Source organism: Mustelus asterias, chromosome 15 (assembly GCF_964213995.1).
Source record: "Mustelus asterias chromosome 15, sMusAst1.hap1.1, whole genome shotgun sequence".
Classification (NCBI taxonomy): domain Eukaryota; kingdom Metazoa; phylum Chordata; class Chondrichthyes; order Carcharhiniformes; family Triakidae; genus Mustelus; species Mustelus asterias.
The window spans coordinates 63,916,167-63,940,121 of NC_135815.1; the positions used below are offsets into that span (position 1 = coordinate 63,916,167).

Below are 23,955 nucleotides of genomic sequence, written 5' to 3' on the forward strand. Positions count from 1 at the left end.
CTGACGAAGGAGCAGCGAGCGCTCTGAAAGCGAGTGGCTTTTGCTACCAAATAAACCTGTTGGACTTTAACCTGGTGTTGAGAGACTTCTTAATGTGTTTACCCCAGTCCAACGCTGGCATCTCCACATCATATCTTTGCTGCCAAAGAACAAATTTGGATATACATGCATTAGCAGTATTTTGCAATATTGTGCCTTTTTTGTTATACATCTCACTGTTTCTCTAGTTTATAGATGTATCCTTGATAATTTCCTTCTCTTGAGTAATATATATGTTGAAAGTCCATTCCAAGACTTCTATACTCGCAGTGTATATAAAATCTGAATGTTTTTTGCCCCCATTCATTCTTCCTCCAAACTGGTGTGGAAAGCTTTTATATATTTACATTTATTTATGAAGAAAGTTGGGCCACAGCCAGTAGCATTATGCAGATCCAAAGTCCAGGACACCACCATGGTTAAGGGGTCAGGCTCCATCATCCATGCCAGTTCCATGACTGAGGAGAGGGGCCAAGTTTTGAGATCCAAGAACTACTCCAGATTACAAGTCTGAAAAAAATAAAGAAATTGAGAATTAAAAATTAATTGGGTGCAGGGATGGTATTTTGGCGCATTTAAGATTTTAAATTTCGATTGACTCATTTTGGATCTGTCTGGTTAGGACCAGTCAGTATTTTTCAGTGAAATCACTAACACAAGTCATACCATTTTACAAGCTTATCAGTACTGAATTTACTACCTTCTCCTAGAAGTGCTTTGATGAACCATCATTGGACCTCACTTATGCGAGCCATGTTGCTTTCATACGTATGTTTGAATTGGAGTAGACCATGTAATCCCTTGAACCTGTTTTACTGTTCGGTGAGATCATGGCTGATTTGTGACAAAGCTCCATATACCCATCTTTTTCCCATGTTCCCTAATATCTTTGACAAAAACCTGTTATCCGTTCCCTTTAATATCTTATAAACCTTCATAAAATTAACCCTGAACCATCTAAATTCTAGTGAAAACAGCGACCTGAGTTTGTGCAATCTCTCCAACTAGCTTAACCCTTTGTGTTCAGGAACCATTCTGGTAAACCTCTGCCACAGTCCCTCCACGAGCATTTTATCGGTCCTCTGATGTCCAGAACTACTTGGTATTCCAGGTGTGATCTAACCAGGGCTGAAGTATGATCTTGCATTCTTGTTGTCTGGATATAAATGCCAGCATTCCATTAGTCTTTTTAATTATAGTGATGTGTGCTTCTGGACCCATTGCAGGCAGAAGGAATAAATTAACAAATCTAGCGTTTTAGTTTTTTTATTTAAAAGCACTTTCTGTATTAAATAATGCAAGTTTTTCTTCATCTACAGTGTTGTGGAGCAGCATAAACTTAGCAGAGAGCAGTGGGAGGAGAGAATCCAGGTTTGGCATGAGGAACACCGTGGAATGCACAAGTAAGTTTGGATTAATCAAAGTGATCAATGGGAAATATTTTTATTCCAGAGATTTGGAAATGTTTGTACTATATGCCTTTAGTGGGAATTGAGTAATTTAGATTTGATTCGGTGGTGAGCACTGTTGCCTCACAGTACCAGGGACCCAGGTTTGATTCCAGCCTTGGGTGACTGTATGGAGTTTGCATGTTCCCCTGAGTCTGTGTGGGTTTCCTCCAGGTGCTCTGGTTTCTCCCACACACCAAAGGTGTGCAGATTAGGTGCATTGGCTATGCTAAATTGTCCCTTAGTGTCCCATGGTGTGCAAGTTAGAGGGATTAGAACATAGAACATAGAACAGTACAGCACAGAACAGGCCCTTCGGCCCACGATGTTGTGCCGAGCTTTATCTGAAACCAAGATCAAGCTATCCCACTCCCTATCATCCTGGTGTGCTCCATGTGCCTATCCAATAACCGCTTAAATGTTCCTAAAGTGTCTGACTCCACTATCACTGCAGGCAGTCCATTCCACACCCCAACCACTCTCTGCGTAAAGAACCTACCTCTGATATCCTTCCTGTATCTCCCACCACGAACCCTATAGTTATGCCCCCTTGTAATAGCTCCATCCACCCGAGGAAATAGTCTCTGAACGTTCACTCTATCTATCCCCTTCATCATTTTATAAACCTCTATTAAGTCTCCCCTCAGCCTCCTCCGCTCCAGAGAGAACAGCCCTAGCTCCCTCAACCTTTCCTCATAAGACCTACCCTCCAGACCAGGCAGCATCTGGTAAATCTCCTCTGCACTCTTTCCAGCGCTTCCATATCCTTCTTATAGTGAGGTGACCAGAACTGCACACAATATTCCAAATGTGGTCTCACCAAGGTCCTGTACAGTTGCAGCATAACCCCACGGCTCTTAAACTCCAACCCCCTGTTAATAAAAGCTAACACACTATAGGCCTTCTTCACAGCTCTATCCACTTGAGTGGCAACCTTTAGAGATCTGTGGATATGGACCCCAAGATCTCTCTGTTCCTCCACAGTCTTCAGAACCCTACCTTTGACCCTGTAATCCACATTTAAATTAGTCCTACCAAAATGAATCACCTCACATTTCTCAGGGTTAAACTCCATTTGCCATTTTTCAGCCCAGCTTTGCATCCTATCTATGTCTCTTTGCAGCCTACAACAGCCCTCCACCTCATCCACTACTCCACCAATCTTGGTGTCATCAGCAAATTTACTGATCCACCCTTCAGCCCCCTCCTCTAAGTCATTAATAAAAATCACAAAGAGCAGAGGACCAAGCACTGATCCCTGTGGCACTCCGCTAGCAACCTGCCTCCAATCCGAAAATTTTCCATCCACCACCACCCTCTGCCTTCGATCAGACAGCCAGTTACCTATTCAATCGGCCAACTTTCCCTCTATCCCACACCCTCTCACTTTCATCATAAGCCGACCATGGGGGACCTTGTCAAACGCCTTACTAAAATCCATGTATATGACATCAACTGCCCTACCTTCATCAACACACTTAGTTACCTCCTCAGAAAATTCAATCAAATTTGTGAGGCACGACTTGCCCTTCACGAATCCGTGCTGAGTATCCCGGATTAATCCGCATCTTTCTAAATGGTCGTAAATCCCATCCCTCAGGACCTTTCCCATCAATTTACTAACCACCGAAGTAAGACTAACTGGTCTATAATTACCAGGGTCATTTCTATTCCCTTTCTTAAACAGAAGAACAACATTCGCCATTCTCCAGTTCTCTGGCACCATCCCCGTGGACAGTGAGGACCCAAAGATCAAAGCCAAAGGCTCTGCAATCTCATCCCTTGCCTCCCAAAGAATCCTGGGATATATTTCATGAGGCCCAGGGGACTTATCGACCTTCAGTTTATTCAAAACTGCCAGGACATCCTCCCTCCGAACATCTATTTCCTCCAGCCTATTAGCCTGTAACACCTTCTCTTCCTCAAAAACATGGCCCCTCTCCTTGGTGAACACTGAAGAAAAGTATTCATTCATCACCTCGCCTATCTCTACTGACTCCATACACAAGTTCCCACTACTGTCCTTGACCGGCCCTAATCTCACCCTGGTCATTCTTTTATTCCTCACATAAGAGTAAAAAGCCTTGGGGTTTTCCTTGACCCGACCTGCCAAGGACTTCTCATGTCCCCTCCTAGCTCTCCTAAGCCCCTTTTTCAGCTCGTTCCTTGCTAACTTGTAACCCTCAATCGAGCCATCTGAACCTTGTTTCCTCATCCCTACATAAGCTTCCCTCTTTCTTTTCACAATTCATTCCACCTCTTTCGTGAACCATGGTTCCCTCACTCGGCCATTTCCTCCCTGCCTGACAGGGACATACCTATCAAGGACACCCAGTATTTGTTCCTTGAAAAAGTTCCACTTTTCATTAGTGCCTTTCCCTGACAGTTTCTGTTCCCATCTTATGCCCCCTAATTCTTGCCTAATCGCATCATAATTACCTCTCCCCCAATTGTAAACCTTGCCCTGCCATGCGGCCCTATCCCTCTCCATTGCAATAACAAAAGACACCGAATTGTGGTCACTATCTCCAAAGTGCTCTCCCACAACCAAATCTAACACTTAGCCCGGTTCATTTCCCAGTACCAAATCCAATGTGGCCTCACCTCTTGTCGGCCTATCCACATATTGTGTCAGGAAACCCTCCTGCACACAGTGGGATAAAATGCGTGGGATAAAGGGAATGGGGCGGGGGTTGGGTCTGGGTAAGGTGCTCCGTCGGAGAGTCGGTGTAGACTCCACAGGCCAAATGGCTCCTTCTGCACTGTAGGGATTCTATGATTTGTGGGAATGTTAGGTGTTTGGAGATTGGATTTGCTTTCAACTCTGATGTCAAAGATTCAAGTCTAATTCAGACTAATGAGATTCTTGCAACCAGAAAATGTTAACCCAATCGGAAAACAAACTTCTTGGGCCTTAACCTGTCGCATCGCTGCAAACTCCTCCAAGTCTTACACAGCTTCAAGTTCCTTTGATTCTTTGGGGTCAAAATTGGGCTGGACCCTTCTGCACTTCAGTGGTTCTATGGTTCTCTGGTTCCATTCCCCTAGTACTGGAGTAATTTTCAATTACTTGAATGGATTCTTTGACACTTCACAAGCAGCTATCTAATTGCAATGGTATAAAAACAGAAAATTCTGGAAATCTCTGGCCTGGCGGCATCTGTGGAGAGAGAAACAAAGTTAAGGGGTGGGATTTTCTTGGAAATTGGCAAAGGCCGATGGTGGGCGGAATAAGTGGCATTGAGCCAGCTGACAGCAGTGGCAGCTTCTCAGCCTTTATTGATTTCTTGCCATATCACTGGTGGGGTGGCCTCTGATTTGCCCGTCCCGCTGTCACCTCAATGTTGTGACCATCTGAGCACCACAATTAAAGGCCACTCCAGTTCACAGCAACACACTTCATAGGTCACCAGGAAATGATGGCTGTCAGGAAATCTGCCCCAAGTTTTTTGACGTCTCCCCGGAGAGCCTACTCAATGTTGTGGAGCCTGCCGTGACGTGCTACACTCTGGAAGAAAACCAGCCAGCAAGCTTGCTAGCCCAGCAAGGAAAGCGGTGGTCAGTGTCGGCACCCTGGAGAAGAGGACAGCCATCCAGTGCAGGAAAAGGATGAATGATCATCTCCATTTTGTCAGGACATGCATTCCATGATGCAGGCACTTGCTGGTATCCATTAGTTCCAATGTCAAAGAAACGGGGCTTTTTGCGCTCACTCCAGTTGCGAACAACTGTGCCACCATGCCGCCCCAGATGGTCTACAAAACTGAGGCATAGATAGGGTGGATAGTCGGAGGCTTTTTCCTAGGATGGAAGTGTCAATTACAAGTGGGCATGGGTTCAAGGTGAGAGGGTAAAAATTTAAGGGAGATGCTTTGTTTCAGGAGGTGGTCATACCCTTAATCATTTGGTTTGGAAAGTGGTCATGGACAGAAGGGTGTGACTGCAGCTAAGGCAGGCCAGAGGACAGGAGTATCAGCCTCTGCAAACATTCAACAGGCTTGTGGTTCTTTTCAGCTTGTTTGGATGAGAGTGGGGGTTGTAGGGTGGATGAGCTGGCTGGCCATGGCACTGTGGTACAGGAAGCCTGTTGGTGTAGCTTTAGTTAGTATGAGATTGAATAAGTACGATAACGATAGCAAGAAATGATCTTGGATGAGAAGACATAGAATCCATACAGGTGGACATGAGAAATAAAAAGGGGAAGACACTGATGGGAGTAGTCTATAGGCTCCCTAAAAGTAGTTATACTGTCGGATGGAAGATAAATCAGAAGATAATGAGGGCATGCAAAAAAAGCCGTACATAATCATGGGTGACTTTAATCTTCACATGGATTGGGAAAATCAAATTGACAGAGATAATCCAAGAGTTCATAGACAATTTTTCTGGAACAATATGTTGTGGATCCAACCAGGGATCAGGCTATTTTGGATCTGGTGATGGGGCAGATTTAATAAACAATCTCGAGTAAAAGATCCCCTTGGAATCAGTGACTATACTAGCATTTCCAAGAAGCATTCGACAACCGCACTCAAGGTTATTAAATAGGATATGAGTCCATGGTGTTGGGGGTAGTATATTAGCATGGATAGAGGATTAACTAACTGTTGGCCAGAGAGGGACATTTTCAGGATGACAACCTGTAACTAGTGTAGTGCCACAGGGATCAGTGCTGGGGCCACAGTTATTTACAATATGTATTAATGACTTGGATGAGGGAAGTGAATGTGCTATTGCTAAATTCATGGATGACACAAAAATAGGTTGAAACATAGAACCAGGAGCAAAAGCAGGCAAATTCAGCCCTTCAAGCCTGTTCCACCATTCAATCACATCATGGCTGATCTCTCCTTGGCCTCAAATCCACCTCCCGACCTGTTCCCCATGTCCATTTTTAAAATTAATAATATATCTATCTCCTTCTTGAAATCATTCAACAATTCCGTTTCCACCGCACCATGGGGCAGTGAGTTCCACAAATTCACCACCCTCTGCGAGAAGTAGTTCCTCCTCAACTCAGTGTTAAATCTACTGCCGCTCAATCTATATCTGTGACTTCTTGTTTTAGATTGCCCCAAAAGAGGAAATATTTGGAATACATTTACTTTATCAATCCCTTTTTAAAATTTTATGTACCTCAATCAGATCCCTTCCCATCCTTTTAAACTCCAGCAAGTATAAGCCCAAACTGTTTAATCTCTCCTCATACGTCAACCCTTTCATCCCCGGAATCAATCTGATGAACCTCCTCTGAACTGCCTCCAATGGCACCACAACCTTCCTCAAATAAGGAGGCCAAAACTGGATAAATACTCCAGAAGTGGTCTCACCAACACCCGATACAATTGCAACAACACTTTTCTACTTTTATTCTCCAGTCCTTTTGCAATAAATGCCAACATCCCATTTGCAATCGGGACAAGTGATTCCCCCATTGACCATATAAAATAGGGGTCTCCAAACTTTTCAGTACGAGGGCCACATCGTATATTTTATACATTTTCGGGGGCCAAAGAAAAAAAATTAGTTTTATAAATAAACTGGCGATGATTAAGCCCGTGAGATCGAATGAAATTCACTGTTGAACTCAAGACATATCCACATATTTTCCGCACAATGCTTGTTGATGGATAATGCAATGCAGAAACATGGACTTTGAGAATCCACCAACCTCACAAGCTTTTGTGATTTGTCCAACCAAACCTTTCTTCACCCCAGACATGTTCTTTCCTCCATCAATTGTCACGCATTGCAGTTTATTCCACTCCAGGTTATATTCTAACACAGTTTTTTGCAATTCTTTGAAGATGTCTTCTCCAGTTACTGCGCTGTGCATGCTATGCACTGATGCTAATTCTTGTGTCACATTAAATTCACTGCCGACGCCACGGATAAATACTAGGAGTTGTGATGTGTCACACACATCAGTCGATTCATCAAGTGCGAGAGAATACAACTGAAAATTTCTTGCCTTGTCTGCAATTTGATGAAATATATTGCTTCCTATATCCCCGATTCTACAAGCAACAGTATTTGGCACAAGACTGATGATTTTGAACAGATTTGCTTTTTCTGGGCCTAACTCCTCCACTGCTTCCATTATACACTCTTTGATGAGATCTCCATCGGTGAATGGCTTTCCTCTTTTAGCCAACACATAAGCTAGTTTGTAATTGGCCCTGGTTTAAAGCTTCATTTTCAATTATCTTCTGCATAAAAAAAAGCTTGTTGGGAAAGCAACCTGCGTTGCATTGATTCAAATTTTTCCGAACGCTGTGTTCCTGTGAATTGGGAATAACTTGGTTCATGTTTGGTCTCAGTGTCGACGTACATTGTACTCCTTCAAAACTGCAACAGTTTCGTTGCATATGACACACAAGGCTTTATCACCTGCTTGTACAAAAGTACTTTACACCCCATTCTTCATTAAACAGGTGGCACTCACTGTCCACTTTTCTTTTCCTTTTTCCTTCCATAACTGAATTGGTCTGAATTGCCGCCATCATTGTCATTGTTCTCGCTCATTTCAGACAGATGGAGCTTACGGATTGGATAAAGCAGCTGTCACTCAGTCAATGCAGAGCGGCAATTGGATAACAGATGTCTCAATTGCTGATTCGTTTAATGAACTGCCAGTCACAGGACGGCAGCTCTGATTGGACAATAGGCTGGTAAAGAGGGCGGGGATTCCCATGGGTCCATCAGACACCGCGCAGAGTGGCAGCAAATGTCTAGCCTGTGGCTTCCGTCCCCGCGTCCGGATCCTGAGTCAGCGGTGGGGTTCCGGACGTGGGAGTGTTTTCGGCAGCGGGAATCCCGTCCCACCCCACTGGCTGCGGGCCAGATGTTTCCAAAGAACCCCTACAGTGCAGAAAGAGGCCATTCAGCCCATCGAGTCTGCACCGACCACAATCCCACCCAGGCCCTATCCCCATATCCCTACATATTTACCCACTAATCCACACATCCCGGGACACTAAGGGGCAATTTTAGCATGGCCAATCAACCTAACCCGCACATCTTTGGACTGTGGGAGGAAACCGGAGCACCCGGAGGAAACCCACGCAGACACGAGGAGAATGTGCAAACTCCACACAGACAGTGACCCAAGCCGGGAATCGAACCCAGGTCCCTGGAGCTGTGAAGCAGAGTGCTAACCACTATGCTACCATGTCGCCCATGTTAGCCCGCTGCGGGCCGGATGTGGCCCGCAGGCCGTAGTTTGGAGACCCCTGATATAAAGTGTAAGAGTCGATTTAAGAAGGAAATCAGGAGAGCAAAAAGAGGGTATGAGATGGATCTTGCAGTTAATGTTAAAGAAAATCCCAAGAGGTCCAAGAGCTATGCTATTAAGAGTAAAAGAGTGGCTAGGGAGAGAATAGGTTCCCTTAAATATCTGCATGGCTGTCTGTATGTGGAGCAACAGGAGGTGGGTGAGATTTTTAATGAATGATTCTCCTTCGTGTTTACTGAGGAAAAAATCATGGGTGCTAGTGGTGATGCCTTGGCCCACAGCATATTATTAGGGAGGTGGTATTTGCAGCCTTAAAGTACATTATGGTGGATAACTCCCCTGGGCCTGATAAAGTGCATCCTGGATCTTGTGGGTGGCTGGGGAAGAGATTGCAGAGACATTTGCTTCATTTCTTTCCACTGGTGAAGTTCCGGAAGACTGCAGGGTGACTAATGTTGTTCCATTGTTTAAGTAGGGTGGAAAAGACAAGCCAGGGAATTGCAGGTCAGTGAGCCTGACATCAGTGGTGGGTAAGTTACTGGAGGGGATTCTGAGGGACAGCATCTACAAACATTTGGATAGTCAAGGTCTGATTAGGGATAGTCAGCATGGCTTTGTACGTGGAATGTTATGTCTGACGAATCTTTTAGAGTTTTTCGAAGAGGCGAGCAAGAGGATGGATGAGGGTAGGGCAGTAGATGTTGTCTATATGGACTTTAGCAAGGCCTTTGATAAGGTCCTGCATGGAAGGCGAGTCTGGAAGGTTAGATTGCATGGGATCCAGGTATAGCTAGCTAATTGGATTCAAATTTGGCTCGATGCTATGAAGCAGAAGGTGATGGTTAGTTCTCGGACTGGACGCCTGTGACAAGTCGTGTGCCTCAGGAGTTAGTGTTGGGCGGCACGGTAGCACAGTGGTTAGCACTGCTGCTTCACAGCTCCAGGGTCCCGGGTTCGATTCCCGGCTCGGGTCACTGTCTGTGTGGAGTTTGCACATTCACCTCGTGTCTGCGTGGGTTTCCTCCGGGTGCTCCGGTTTCCTCCCACAGTCCAAAGATGTGCGGGTTAGGTTGATTGGCCAGGTTAAAAATTGCCCCTTAGAGTCCTGAGATGCGTAGGTTAGCGGGATTAGTGGGTAAATATGTGGGGGTAGGGCCTGGGTGGGATTGTGGTCGGTGCAGACTCGATGGGCCGAATGGCCTCCTTCTGCACTGTAGGGTTTCTATGATTTCTATGATTCTATGACCCTTGCTATTCGTTATTTATATAAATGATTTGGATGTGAATGTACAAGGCATGGTTAGTAAGTTTGTGGATGATGCTAAATTAGGAGGTATTGTTGATAGTGAAGTAGGTTATCAACAATTACAGGGGGATCTTGAGATTTTACCTTCCCCTATATTGACTGGGACTCACTTAATGCTCGGGTCATGGATGGGGCAGAGTTTGTAAGGAGCATACAGGAGGGCTTCTTGAAGCAGTATCTAGATGGTCCAACTAGAGAAGGGGCCGTACTGGACCTGGTATTGGGGAAGGAGCCTGGCCAGGTGGTCGATGTTTCAGTAGGGGAGCAGTTCAGGAACAGTGACCACAATTCAGTAAGCTTTAAGGTACTGATGGATAAAGATAAGTGTAGTCCTCAAATAAAGGTGCTAAATTGGGGGAAGGCTAATTACAACATATTAGGTAGGAGCAGAAGAATATAGATTGGGGGCAGATGTTTGAGGGCCAATCAACATCTGGCATGTGGGAAGTTTTCAAGTGTAAGTTGATAGGAATTCAGGAATGGTAAATTCCTGTAAGGATCAAGGATAAGTATGGCACATTTTGGGAACCTTGGATAACAAGAGATATTGTGAGCCTAGTCAAAGAGAAAAAGGAAGCATTTGTCAAGGCTAGGAGGCTGGGAACACACGAAGCAAGTGTGAATACAAGGAACGTAGAAAGAAACTTGAGTAAGGAGGACTAAAAGGGGTCACGAAAAGTAATTGGCCAGTAGGATTAAGGAAAATCCCAAGGCTTTTTATACATATATAAAGAGCAAGAGGATAGCCAGGGAGAGGGTTGGCCCACTCAAGGACAAGGGAGGGATTCTATGCATGGAGCCAGAGGAAATGGGCGAGGTATTAAATGAGTACTTTGCATCAGTATTCACCAAAGAGAAGGACTTGGTGGATGATGAGTCTGGGAAAGGGTGTGTAGATAGTTTGGGTCATGTTGAGATCAAAAAGAAGGAGGTATTGGGGTTCTTGAGAAACATTAAGGTAGACAAGTCCCCAAGACCTGATGGGATATACCCCAGAATACTGAGAGAGGCAAGGGAGGAAATTGCTGGAACCTCTGAGAGAAATTATTGTATCCTCACTGGCTACAGGGGAGGTTATGATGCCGGCATTGGACTGTGGTAAACACAATAAGGAGTCTAACAACACCAGGTTAAAGTCCAACAGGTTTATTTGGTAGCAAATGCCACTAGCTTTCGGAGCGCTGCTCCTTCGTCAGGTGAGTGCGAGATCTTCTTATTTGGTAGCGTTTGCTACCAAATAAACCTGTTGGACTTTAACTTGGTGTTGTTAGACTCCTTACAGGGGAGGTCCCAGAGGATTGGAGAATAGCCAATTTTGTTCCTTTTTTTAAGAAGGGTAGCAAGGATAATCCAGGTAATTACAGGCCGGTGAGTCTTACTTCAGTGGTAGGGAAATTATTGGAGAGGGTTCTTTGAGACAGGATTTATTCCCACTTGGAAACAAGTGTACCTATTAGTGAAAGGCAACATGGTTTTGTGAAGGGGAGGTCGTGTCTCACTAACTTGATTTGAGTTTTTTGAGGAAAGGGCGAAGATGATTGATGAGGTAGAGCAGTGGATGTTGTCTACATGGACTTCAGTAAGGCCTTTAATAAGGTCCCTCATGGCAGACTGGTGCAGAAGGTGAAGTTGCATGGGATCACAGGTGAGCTGGCAAGGTGGATACAGAACTGGCTCAGTCATAGAAGACAGAGGGTAGCTGTGGAAGGGTGTGTTTCTGAATGGAGGGCTGTGACTAGTGGTGTTCCTCAGGGATCAGTGCTGGGACCTTTACTGTTCGTAAGATATATATAAATGATTTGGAAAAAAATGTAACTGATTTGATTATTATTCGCGGACGACACAGAAGTTGGTGGAATTGCGGATAGCGATGAGGACTGTCAGAGGATGTGGCAGGATATAGATCGGTTGGAGACTTGGGCAGAGAGAGATGGCAGATGGAGTTTAATCCGGACAAATGTGAAGTAATGCATTTTGAAAGGTCTAATACAGATAGGAAATGTACAGTAAATGGCAGAACCCTTAAGAGTATTGACAGGCAGAGGGTGTACAGGTACACAGGTCACTGAAAGTGACAACGCAGGTGGAGAAGGTAGTCAAGAAGGCATACGGCATGCTTGCCTTCAATGGCCGGGGCTCTTGAGTTTAAAAATTGGCAAGTCATATTGCAGCTTTATAGAACCTTAGTTAGGCCGCACTTGGAATATAGTGTTCAATTCTGGTCGCCACACTACCAGGAGGATGTGGAGGCTTTGGAGAGGGTACAGAAAAGATTTACCAGGGTGTTGCCTGGTATGGAGGGCATTAGCTATGAGGAGAGGTTGGAGAAACTTGGTTTGTTCTCACTGGAATGACGGAGATTGAGGGGCGACCTGAGAGAAGTCTACAAGATTATGAGAGGCATGGACAGAGTGGATATTCAGAACCTTTTTCCCAGGGTGGAAGAGTCAATTACTTGGGGGCATAGGTTTAAGATGTGAGGGTCAAGGCTTAAAGGAGATGTCTGAGGCAAATTCTTTTTTACACAGAGGATGGTGGGTGCCTGGAACTCGCTGCCAGGGGAGGTAATGGAAGCAGATACAATAGTGACTTTTAAGAAGCGGTCTTGACAAATACACAAATAGGATGGGAATGGAGGGATATGGTCAGCCGGGCAGCATGGTTGATGCAGTCTTCGAGGGCCGAAGGGCCTGTTCCTGTTCCTGTGCTGTAATTTTCTTTGTTCTTTGAGCCGAGGATTGGCAAATGGATTTCAATACAGATAAGTGTGAGGTGTTGCATTTGGAAATTTAAACCAGGGTAGGACTTATATAGTGAATGGTAGGGCCCTAGAAAGTGTTAAGGAACAGAGGGACCTAGGCGTACAAGTACATAGTTTGTTGAAAGCAGTGTCACATAGGGTGGTGAAGAAGGTGTTTAGCACACTGGCCTTCAATCAAGGCATTGAAATAGGAGTAGGGACATTGTTGCAGCTGTATAAGTCATTGGAAAGCTCTCATTTGGAGTATTGTGTACGGTTTTGGTCATCCTGTTATAGGAAAGACATTTCCATAACAAAGTTCAAAAGGCATCTGGATAGATACATGAATAGGCAGGGAATTAGATTAGAGAGGCATCTGTGTCGACTCAGACTTGGTGGGCAGAAGCCCTGTTCCAGTGCTGTACTGTTCTTTATTCTTTACTGATAAACTGGAAAAAGTGCCAAGAAGATTTCCGACGGTCTCACCAGGACTAGTGGACCTGGGTTATAGGGAGAGATTGGTCAGGATAGGACTTTATTCCTTGGAATGTAGGAGAATGAGGGGTCACCTTATTGAAATGTATAAAATCATGAGGGCCATAGGATGAATGCACAGTCTTTTTCCCAGGCAAAGAGAATTGAAAACTGAAGGGCATAGGTTTAAAGTGAGAGGGGAAAGATTTAAAAAGGATCTGAGGGGCAACTTCTTCACGCAGAGAATGGTGCGCATATGGAATAAGCTGTGAGCAAAAGTAGTTGAGGCAGATATAATAGCAACATTTAAGAAGTAATTGGATAAGTACATGGATTGGAAAGGATTAGAGGGATATAGGCCAAACACCGGCAATTGGGACTAGCTGGGAGGGCATCATGGTCGGCATGGATCGGAAGGGCTAAAGGGTCTGTTTCCGTGCTGTATTGCTTTATGACTCTGTGACCAACCAGTTACCTGGACATGTGCGGCCTTTGACACCACTGGTTCTCTGACACCTGCAGGTATGTTAGGCGCCATCTGTAGACTCTGGGTCTAGCGAAGGTTTCCTGGGGTTCATCCCCTGTGTGCCGAGCAGGTCCTGCCATGCTTTCCTCATTACAGTTCTGTTCCTGCCTTTGGCACCTAGGCATTGGCATCATCTTCTCTCCTGCCTATGAGTAAGAAGAATGACAGCAAATTCACCAGGCTCCTCCTATGTTTCCTACATTCTCCTCACTACAGTATCAGAGAGAGAGACTTGGGGGGTGATTCTCCCAAAAGTACTAAGTGCCCAAGGGGTGGGAATACAGGAGCTTTTCCTGCCAGTTTTCTGGGTGAGCTGAGTGAAATGAATCTTCAGAACTCTGTGCATCACAGTCCATTATGAGATTCATGCCAGTAAGGGGGGGAATGGAGTAATCCCCTAATCCCACCCAAGAGGCTGGCATCAGCGTGCTGAGTGCCCACTGCGCATGCACCGATCTGTCAGTGGAGAGATCAGCACGTGCGCACTGGCCCCCGAAATCACCGGCCTCCATGACTCCCCCGAACGCTGGTCTCCATGACCCTCATCTGCAGTCTGATCGCGCAGTCAGGCTGTCAATGCCCAAGTGGCGCCCCCCTGACCTCCTGAGGGGGCCTCAATGGCCTCTGTCCCCACCAATGGGGTGATCATGCCTGCTCCCTGTTTATGGGGACCATACATGATACCTGTTGGTGGGCCTCTCCCGGCGGGGTGGGAAACATTAGCAAGCCCAGCGATACCATTCTGGGCTCACTAACGGTATGGAATTGACAATTTCCATCTCGTCATCAGCCTCGCGCTGGGAATCAGATTGTGAATCACATTGTGATCAGAACTCCCACCCACCTGATGTAGGAACAGCCTGTTCCGAGAGCTAGTGGCTTTTGCTACCAAATAAACCTGTTGGACTTTAACCTGGTGTTGTTAGACTTCTTTCCATATTGATGCTCAGTCCTTACTTCGCACTATGCTTTGGCAACATTACACACCACCCTTCCCCACACCACGTGATCAAGTGTCCCCAGCATTGGGTATTCTACTGCACTCTGAGCTCTCATCTCAGGTGCAGGCATTGTCCAAAGCTGCACGCAACCTGGTCTATGGGGAGGGGCACTTATCAATATGCACCTCAGCACACAGCTAAGGATTAAGAGTGCTCTTCTCGGGCAGTGTGCCGTTGCCAAATCTCTAACTTACATCGTTGCTTGCCCAGTTGCATTGGTACAGGCACACCACAGCAGTCATCGAATTTGGAATTCAGTGCACCAAGAGCTAGATACTGAGCAGCAATCAGAGCACTCACATATGGGTGGTGCTTGTGTGGCATCATTGTATGACTAATTTGACTCGAGGCATGTAATTTGTGTTATAGCTGAATGGCTTCTGCTAGAAAGGGTACTAATGACTGACATATTTTCCAATTGGCCTTGTCGTTGCAACTAGGTCCCCAGATTTAAACAGCAGCATTGGTCTTTGATAGCTGCCTCTCTTCACCCGCACTCCCACAAACACCACACTGTTCAGGCTTCTCCTCTCTCTGTGATGCCCTTCTAAGTAGCCTGTGGTCTGGCAGCAGAAGGCATACTCAAGAATGGCGCCTGTTGTCTCCTCGGGTCTCCCCTGACTAGGTCCTGGTACCACCGAGATGAACCCTTGGTACAAACCCCAGAATGCGTGGAGCTGCTCCTTAGCTCCCCTCAGAGGGATGCTCACCATGCGCATGCCTTTTGAAGTCAGTCATCCTTCGCACCATTTTTGTATCATGTCACTGTGGATGGATTTTTTGATGGGGGAGGAGTTATGATTCCGGCATCTGGAGCTGATAATGAGATGCAAATATATTCCAATGAGGTTCCCAATGTTGTACAGCTGGTAACGGAGCCTGCTACTAACAGGGAGAGGGGATAATCACGGCAGGCTTTCACCCCCACATACAACGTGACTTTGCACTTCTCGTGATTTTTTTGCTCCTGCCCTCTGCCCCCGCCGGCCCCAATGGCAGCCAATTTTCAGAGCATGACTGCAGTGGTACCAAGTGCTGGCAATATCCATGAGGGAGTTAGTGATAGTGTTGAGGTGGCATATTGTTTCTGGGTTTGATTCCAACCCAGACCAATGGGTTAAAGGTTTCTCTTCTTTACAGGCTATCTGGAAATATCCTAAGGGAGTGATAAATCAATCCAGTTCCTGATGGCCATATATGTAAGGGTAAACAATGATTATGCAGTAAACTTTGTCATATCGAAAATCACAATGTTGTCCACAAACTTTGTTTTGAGAGTTTAGGCAAAGGAGGAGGAGCTTTATTTGACATTTGTAATCAATTTAAAGCAAATTTGAGTAAAGTGCAAGAAAGTGACTAACAAACGTAAACATTAAAGTGGAGTTAGTGTTCTCTTATGAATTTCTTGGTTGCTATCTTTATGATATATAGAAAATTCTCTCATTTTGGTGAACTTCTCCGGCACTAATTATTTATTGTTGTTATTTAAATTGTTCATCTTATCAACAGGGAAGATGCCATGATTGAGTACCTGAAGATTGCCCAAGATCTCGAAATGTATGGTGTCAACTACTTTGATATCAAAAATAAGAAGGGAACAGATTTATGGTTGGGTGTTGATGCTCTTGGTCTCAATATCTATGAAAAAGATGACAAGTAAGTGATTTTTTAAGCCCCTGAATACATTAGTGGGTAAGATTGCAGATTTGAACTCACCCCAAAAATGGATCAGAAACTCTCCGGCAGCATGACCTCTACCAATAAAAGCTAACACACCGTACGCCTTCTTAACAACCCTATCAACCTGGGTGCCAACTTTCAGGGATTTATGCACATGGACACCCAGATCCCTCTGTTCATCCACACTACCAAGTATCTTACCATTAGCCCAGTACTCTGTATTCCTGTTACTCCTTCCAAAGTGAATCACCTCACACTTTTCCGCATTAAACTCCATTTGCCACCTCTCAACCCAGCTCTGCAGCTTATCTATGTCCCTCTGTAACCTGCCACTTCCCTCCGCACTGTCTACAACTCCACCGACTTTAGTGTCATCCGCAAATTTACTAATCCATCCTTCCACGCCCTCATCCAGGTCATTAATAAAAATGACAAACAGCAGTGGCCCCAAAACAGATCCTTGCGGTACACCACTAGTAACTGAATTCCAGGATGAATATTTCCCATCAACCACCACCCTTTGTTTTCTTCCAGCGAGCCAATTCCTGATCCAAACCACTAAATCACCCTCAATCCCATGCGTACGTATTTTCTGTAAAAGCTTACCATGGGGAACCTTATCAAACGCTTTGCTGAAATCCATATACACCACATCAACCACTTTATCCTCATTCACCTCTTTGGTCACCTTCTCAAAGAACTCAATAAGGTTTGTGAGGCACGACCTACCCTTCACAAAACCGTGCTGACTATCCCTAATCAAATTATTCCTTTCTAGGTGATTATAAATCCTATCTCTTATAATCCTTTCCAATACTTTGCCCACAACAGAAGTAAGGCTCACCGGTCTATAATTACCAGGGTTGTCCCTACTCCCCTTCTTGAACAAGGGGACAACATTTGCTATCCTCCAGTCTTCTGGCACTGTTCCTGTAGACAATGACGACACAAAGATCAAAGCCAAAGGCTCTGCAATCTCCTCTCTAGCCTCCCAGAGTATCCTAGAATAAATCCCATCCGGCCCAGGGGACTTATCTATTTTTACCCTTTCCAGAATTGCTAACACCTCCTCCTTATGAACATCAATCCCATCCAGTCCAACAGCCTGCATCTCAGTACTCCCCTCAACAACACTGTCCCTCTCCAGTGTGAATACCGACAAAAAATATTCATTTAGTGCCTCTCCTATCTCTTCAGACTCCACGCACAACTTCCCACTCCTGTCCTTGACTGGCCCTAATCTTACCCTAGTCATTCTTTTACTCCTGACATACCTATAGAAAGCTTTAGGGTTTTCCTTGATCCTACCTGCCAAAGACTTCTCATGTCCCCTCCTGGCTCTTCTTAACTTACCCACTTAGAGTAAAGGTGGAGGGGGAAAGCCTTGGAATAAAGGTGGAGGGGGCGGGACTTAAATCGCCCAGACGCTGGCTGAGAGTAGCAGAGTGCGCAATCGTGCATGTCTCAGCCAGCCTCAAACAAAGCACACCCCATCAGTTTCTCCTGGGGCCTGCAGCCTGTCAATGATCCCCTCCCCCACCTGCCTGGACGAATTAAGCCTTGCCGCTTGGCACTGTCCAGTGGATAGTGCCAGAATGCCTGTTGGGCATTGCCAGGCTGACACTACACATGGGGCACCCCCCCCCGTGTCCCCGCCCTCCCTGGGAGGCCGCAATAGTCTCCGGTTCTACTGGCGAGGCCATCACCTCTGGGGACCAGCTGTGATTCTCACCGGAGAGAACCTTCGGGCAAATGAGCCCAAACAATTGAGTCCCGGGCTCATTAATTCTATGCAAAATACATTCAAATGTCATTCAAATAAATCATTCAGCCTTGCGCCGGAAATGGGCTGATCTCGCTGGATATCTGGTGCCGATAGATCATGAGAGGTGTGAAATCCAGCGTGAACCTAATTTCTCTGGTCTTGCTTGATCTCACTGGCTTGCCCATGGGCCAGTGGGGTGTAATGGTAAGATTGCCCCCCAAATCTCCTATGGTGTTTCACAGAAGTGTTACGATAATTTTGCACTGAGCCATGCAAGAAGGCATTGGGGCCTGACATCAGTAACAATGACAGCTGGAACAGAGCCAGACTCTCATGGTGATAAAGAGGCCTGAGAGCAGGAGCTGAATGAGACCGGAGAGATAATAAAAAGTGGAAGTGGATAGGCAATGTTTGATGGAGGGGGAAGAGAAGAACCTCCATGTAACATCTGAGGAAAGTGGATAAGTGGCTTTCTACAAAGAAAGCCATTTGTATAAATCACAAGGTGGGAAATTAAAAATTATCAGAATTTGTATAACAGCTCTGAAGAAGGCTCATCCAGACTCAAAGCGTTAGTTCTATTCTCCCTCCACAGATGCTGTCAGACTTGTTGAGGTTTTCCAGCATTTTCTGTTTTTGTTTCAGATTCCACAGTAATTTGCTTTTATATTATGCACATAAGAGTACTAACATACAGCAGGTCTGGAGGCATTCATTAAAATTAATAGTTTGAACAAGCTACTAACTAGATTCTAAGGGCAGGAATAAAGATTTTTCTACAGCCCGGATGAGAGGCTGAGGCCTGTTGCTTAAAATTCCTGCGCAGGTGTGAAATTCTTTGGGTATCACGTTTGAGATATGAAAGATTAAAAATATATATATTCATCAGCTGGCCTATTTCATAAAGTAATTTTTTTCTCTGTGCTGTTAAAAATGGAAAATTGCTGAGCTAATAAATGGTTCAGCCAGTGACCTGATGCTTTGAAGCAGTTTCAAGATAACAATGGCTTCAGGAACGCGCTGTCTGGTTCAGATGACTTTGAACAAAGAAAAACCTTTGCAAATTGTAATCTTCCATAATAGTACTCGTGGTCAAAGCATTGTCACCATGGTTTTGACAGAGTATGGCAGTTAAATTAATCTGACACCAGTGTCTCCAAAAACAAAAAGCCTCCAGGCTCCAATTAAAGCTCTAGATTCCAGCCTTGGGAATATACATCCTGTGTTCAAAATTGCGGGGTGTCACATGACCTCCCCCAAGTTGCACTGTGATATTGTCTGTTTGAACTGGATTCCTATTTAACTTCAAAACTGAACAGAACTCCAGGGAACAGCCTGTGCTGTCTACCCTCAAGCTGATGGCAGCAGAAAGACCGCGGACCCTCATCAAACCTGCCAATTACTGGAACCTCTGAACTCGTGTCTCCAGACTGACTCATTCTAGGTGCCTTCTCTCGTCGTGCCAGCCTCATTCTGAAAGACAGGGGCATTCTGCAATCATGCATGCATATGTGTCATTTCCAAATTTAAGGGTTGGGGACAATACACTATTTATAAAAGGGGAAATCAAAACAACTGAAAACACCTTTCTGTTCATGGATGCGTAGGATGGGAAAATAAGAGCAGTTTAAATTGACCCCCCCTCTTCCCCTCCTGTCTGTGACTCTGGCCACATGTGTACAAAGTATCCCAGCTTGAGCTGAAGTTCAGGGTTTTGGAACTTGATGGGGAGCTGAAATCAATATGGAGTGTCAAGGTGGCTTGGTTTTCTGGATCATGGATCATCATAAACTAGAAATAGTTCAGAAAAGATTTACGAGGATGCTACCAGGACTTGATGGTTTGAGTTATAAGGAGAGGCTGGATAGACTGGGACTTTTTTCTCTGGAGCATAGAAGGCTGAGGGATGACCTTATAGAGGTTTATAAAATAATGAGGGGCACAGATCAGCTAGATAATCAATATCTTTTCCCAAAGGTAGGGGAGTCTAAAGCTAGAGGGCATAGGTTTAAGGTGAGGGGGGGAAGATACAAAAGTGTCCAGAGGGGCAATTTTTTCTCACACAGGCTGGTGAATGTCTGGAACAAGCTGCCAGAGGTAGTAGTAGAGGGGGTATAATGTTGTCTTTTAAAAAGCATTTAGACAGTTACATGGGTAAGATGGGTATAGAGGGATATGGGCCAAATGCGGGCAATTGGGATTAGCTTAGGGGTTTACAAAAAAAGGACGGCATGGACAAGTTGGGCTGAAGGGCCTGTTTCCATGCTGTAAACCTCTATGTATTCCAGGGCCACCTGCAGGTAGAGTTCTGAATAGTAGATGAGTGGCCATCAGGAAGAGTAGGAAGAGGCAAGAGATATGAAAGTCATGAGGATGGCTTATATCCTGCTGAAGATCATAAGAAATAGGAAGAGGAGTAGGCCATTCAACCCCTGGAGCTGTTTCCACTGATGTGACATTCCTTGCGTCTACTTTCCTGCCCTTTCCCTGCAACCCTTAATTCACTTACTGATCAAGAATCTATCTCAGCCTTATACACAAGGACTCTGCCCAACTTACCAGCTGACCAATATCAGTCACAACAAGGAGTTCCAAAGACTCAACCGCCAGTGAAGAAATTCCTCCTCATCTCAGTTTTAAATTGGTGCCCCTTTATTCTGAAACCACGCCATCTGGTCTCATGAGGGGAAATATCTTCTCAACATTTCTCCTGTCAAACTCCTTACATATTCGAGACGTTTCATGAAAAAGTACTCCCAAGTCCCTCTGTGTTGCAGCTTTCTGCAGAACATTGGAGATGCTGAGAAAACATAAGAACACAAAAATTAGGAAGGCAAGTAGGCCCATCAGCTGCATGAGCCTGTTCTGCCATTTGATCTGGTTGTGGCCTCACTTTCCTGCCCTTTTTGAGACCTTTGCATCTTGCCTGAAGTGTGGGTGCTCAAAATTGTTCACAATACCCCAGCTGAAGCCTAACGTATGATTATAAAGTTCTAACATCTCTGCTTTTATGCCTCTATGTATAAATCCATATGCTTTTTAATTACCTCATCAACATCTGCTGCATCACCCTGATCAATCTTTTCTCTTACCTCAAAGAATTCATTCAAGTGAGATACAATTTAACTTTAATATAAATATACTGACTCTCGTTGATTCAGTATTTTCCACGTTAATAGCTTCAATAATCTCCCCAACACCACTGTTAGGCTGACTAACCTGTAACTTTTCCCTGTTCTTGAATATAGATGAATATAGAGTCATACAGCACAAAAACAGCCTCTTCAGCCCACCATGTCTTATGTCGACCATCCAATGCTAATCTGTACTAATCCTGTTTACCTGCACTTGGTCCATTGCTATGCCTTGGACAAGTGCTCATCCAGATGCTTCTTAAATGTTGCAAGAGAACCTGCCTCCACCACCTCCTCAGGCAGCGTGCCCCATATTTCCACACCCCTCTGGGTGAAAAATCTTTCCTCCGAGCCCTTCTGGTCCTAAACACCCTGCCCTCTGGTCCTAAACAGCTCTGCCATGGGAAAAAGTTTCTTACGATCTATCCTATCTGTGCGCCTCATAATTTTGTATACCTCTATCAGATCCCCCCTCAGCCTCCTCTGCTCCAGGTAAAACAAAACTGGCCTATCCAGTCTCATAGCTGAAACTTTCCATTCCAGATAACATCGTGGTGAATCTCCTCTGCACCCTCTCCAGTACAATCACAACTTCCAATAGTGTGTTGACCAGAACTGCACACAATATTCTGTGGCCTCACCAATGTTTTTGTACCAAGACCTCCCTGCTCCTGTATTCTATGCCCCAGTTAATGAAGGCAAGCATTCCATATGCCTTCATCACCTGTGCTGCCACCTTCAGGGATCTATGGACTTGTACACCAATGTTCCTTTGTTCCTCAATACTCCCTAGGGACCTACCATACATTGTGTATATCATAATTGACCTCCCAAAACGCATCACCTCACTTCTCAGGATTAAATCCCATCAGTTATTGGTCTGCCCAATTTACCAGTTGAGCAATATTAATCTGTAGCCAAAGACTATCATAGAATCATAGAATCCCTACAGTGCAGAAAGAGGCCATTCGGCCCATCGAGTCTGCACCGACCACAATCCCACCCAAGCCCTACCCCCACATATTTACCCGCTAATCCCTCTAACCTACGCATCTCAGGACTCTAAGGGGCAATTTTTAACCTGGCCAATCAACCTAACCCGCACATCTTTGGACTGTGGGAGGAAACCGGAGCACCCGGAGGAAACCCACGCAGACACGAGGAGAATGTGCAAACTCCACACAGACAGTGACCCGAGCCGGGAATCGAACCCGGGACCCTGGAGCTGTGAAGCAGCAGTGCTAACCACTGTGCTACCGTGCCGCCCCTCACCATCCTCGCCATCAACAACACCATTAATTTTTGTGTCATCTGCAAACTTACTAATTATACTTTCTACATTTGCATCCAAGTTGTTAATGTAACAGCAAGGGTCCCAGCACTGATCCCTGTGGTAGACCACTGGTCACAGGATCCAAGAACAAAGAAAAGTACAGCACAGGAACAGATCCTTCGGCCCTCCAAGCCTGTGCCAATCATGATCCCTGCCTGAACTAAAACTGTATGCACTTACGGAGTCCGTATCCTTCCATTCCCATCCTATTCATGTATTCGTCTAGTTGCCTCTTAAATGCCGCTATCGTATCTACTCCCACCAGCTCCCCGGGTAGCGCGTTCCAGACATTCAACACCCTCTGTGTAAAAAAAACTGGCCTCGCACATCTCTCATTTCTTCCCCTGCGGAATCTGAGGGAAATATGAATGTGAAGCCAGCTTGCTGTGCTAAGTGTCGGATGTGGAAGGTCATGGAGTTGCCTAACCTCCTAGAGGTGCATATCTACGCGAGGTGTATTGAGCTGCGGCTCCTAAGGGAGCGAGTTAGGGAACAGGAGCTGCAGCTCGAGGACATTCGTCTGGTCAGGGAAAACGAGGAGGTGATAGATAGGAGTTATAGGCAGGTGGTAACACCGGGGCCACAAGAAGCAGGCAAGTGGGTCACAGTTAGGAAAGGGAAGAGTCAGGTGGTTCAGAGTATCCCAGTGATTGTGCCCCTTAAGAATAAGTACTTTTGTTTGAGTACTGATGGGGGGACAGCCCACTTGGGGGAAGCAGCAGTGGTCGTGCCTCCGGTGCGAAGTCCAGTCCTGTAGCAAAAAAAGGTAAGGAAAGGAGTAGGAAGGCAGTGGTGATTGGGGACTCCACAGTGAGGGGGTCAGACAGGCGTTTCTGTGGAAGAAGTCGAGAAACGCGGATGGTGGTTTGCCTCCCTGGGGCCGGGATCAGGGATATTTCCGACAAGATCCAAGAAACCCTTGAGTGGGAGGGAGAGGAGCCAGAGGTCATGGTGCATACTGGTACTGCCGACGTAGGCGGGAAAGGGGAAGGGGTTATGAAAAGAGAATATAGGGAGTTAAGTGAGAGGAACGCTCAGGTAGTAATCTCGGGATTGCTACCTGTGCCACGAGACAGTGAGGGAAGGAACGGAATAAGGTGGAGGATGAATGAGTGGCTGAGGGATTGGAGCAGGGGGCAGGGATTCAGGTTCCTGGATCATTGGGACCTCTTTAGGGGCAGGTGCGACCTGTACAAAAAGGATGGGTTTCACTTAAATCCCAGGGGGACCAATATTCTGACGGGAACGTTTGCTAAGGTTACTGGGGACAGTTTA

The 23,955-nt window shown here is 45.5% G+C and overlaps 1 protein-coding gene across 3 annotated transcripts in view; it reads left to right on the forward strand.

The window, feature by feature from the left end:
- The window catches only part of ezrb (ezrin b), a 297,539-nt gene that overhangs the window by 119,667 nt on the left and 153,917 nt on the right, over window positions 1–23,955 (forward strand). For all 3 annotated transcript variants that reach the window (XM_078229989.1, XM_078229987.1, XM_078229988.1), the window contains exons 6-7: window positions 1,359–1,442; window positions 16,278–16,424. In XM_078229989.1, the coding sequence (XP_078086115.1) occupies window positions 1,359–1,442; window positions 16,278–16,424 (231 nt within the window). The remainder of the gene's footprint in view (window positions 1–1,358; window positions 1,443–16,277; window positions 16,425–23,955) is intronic.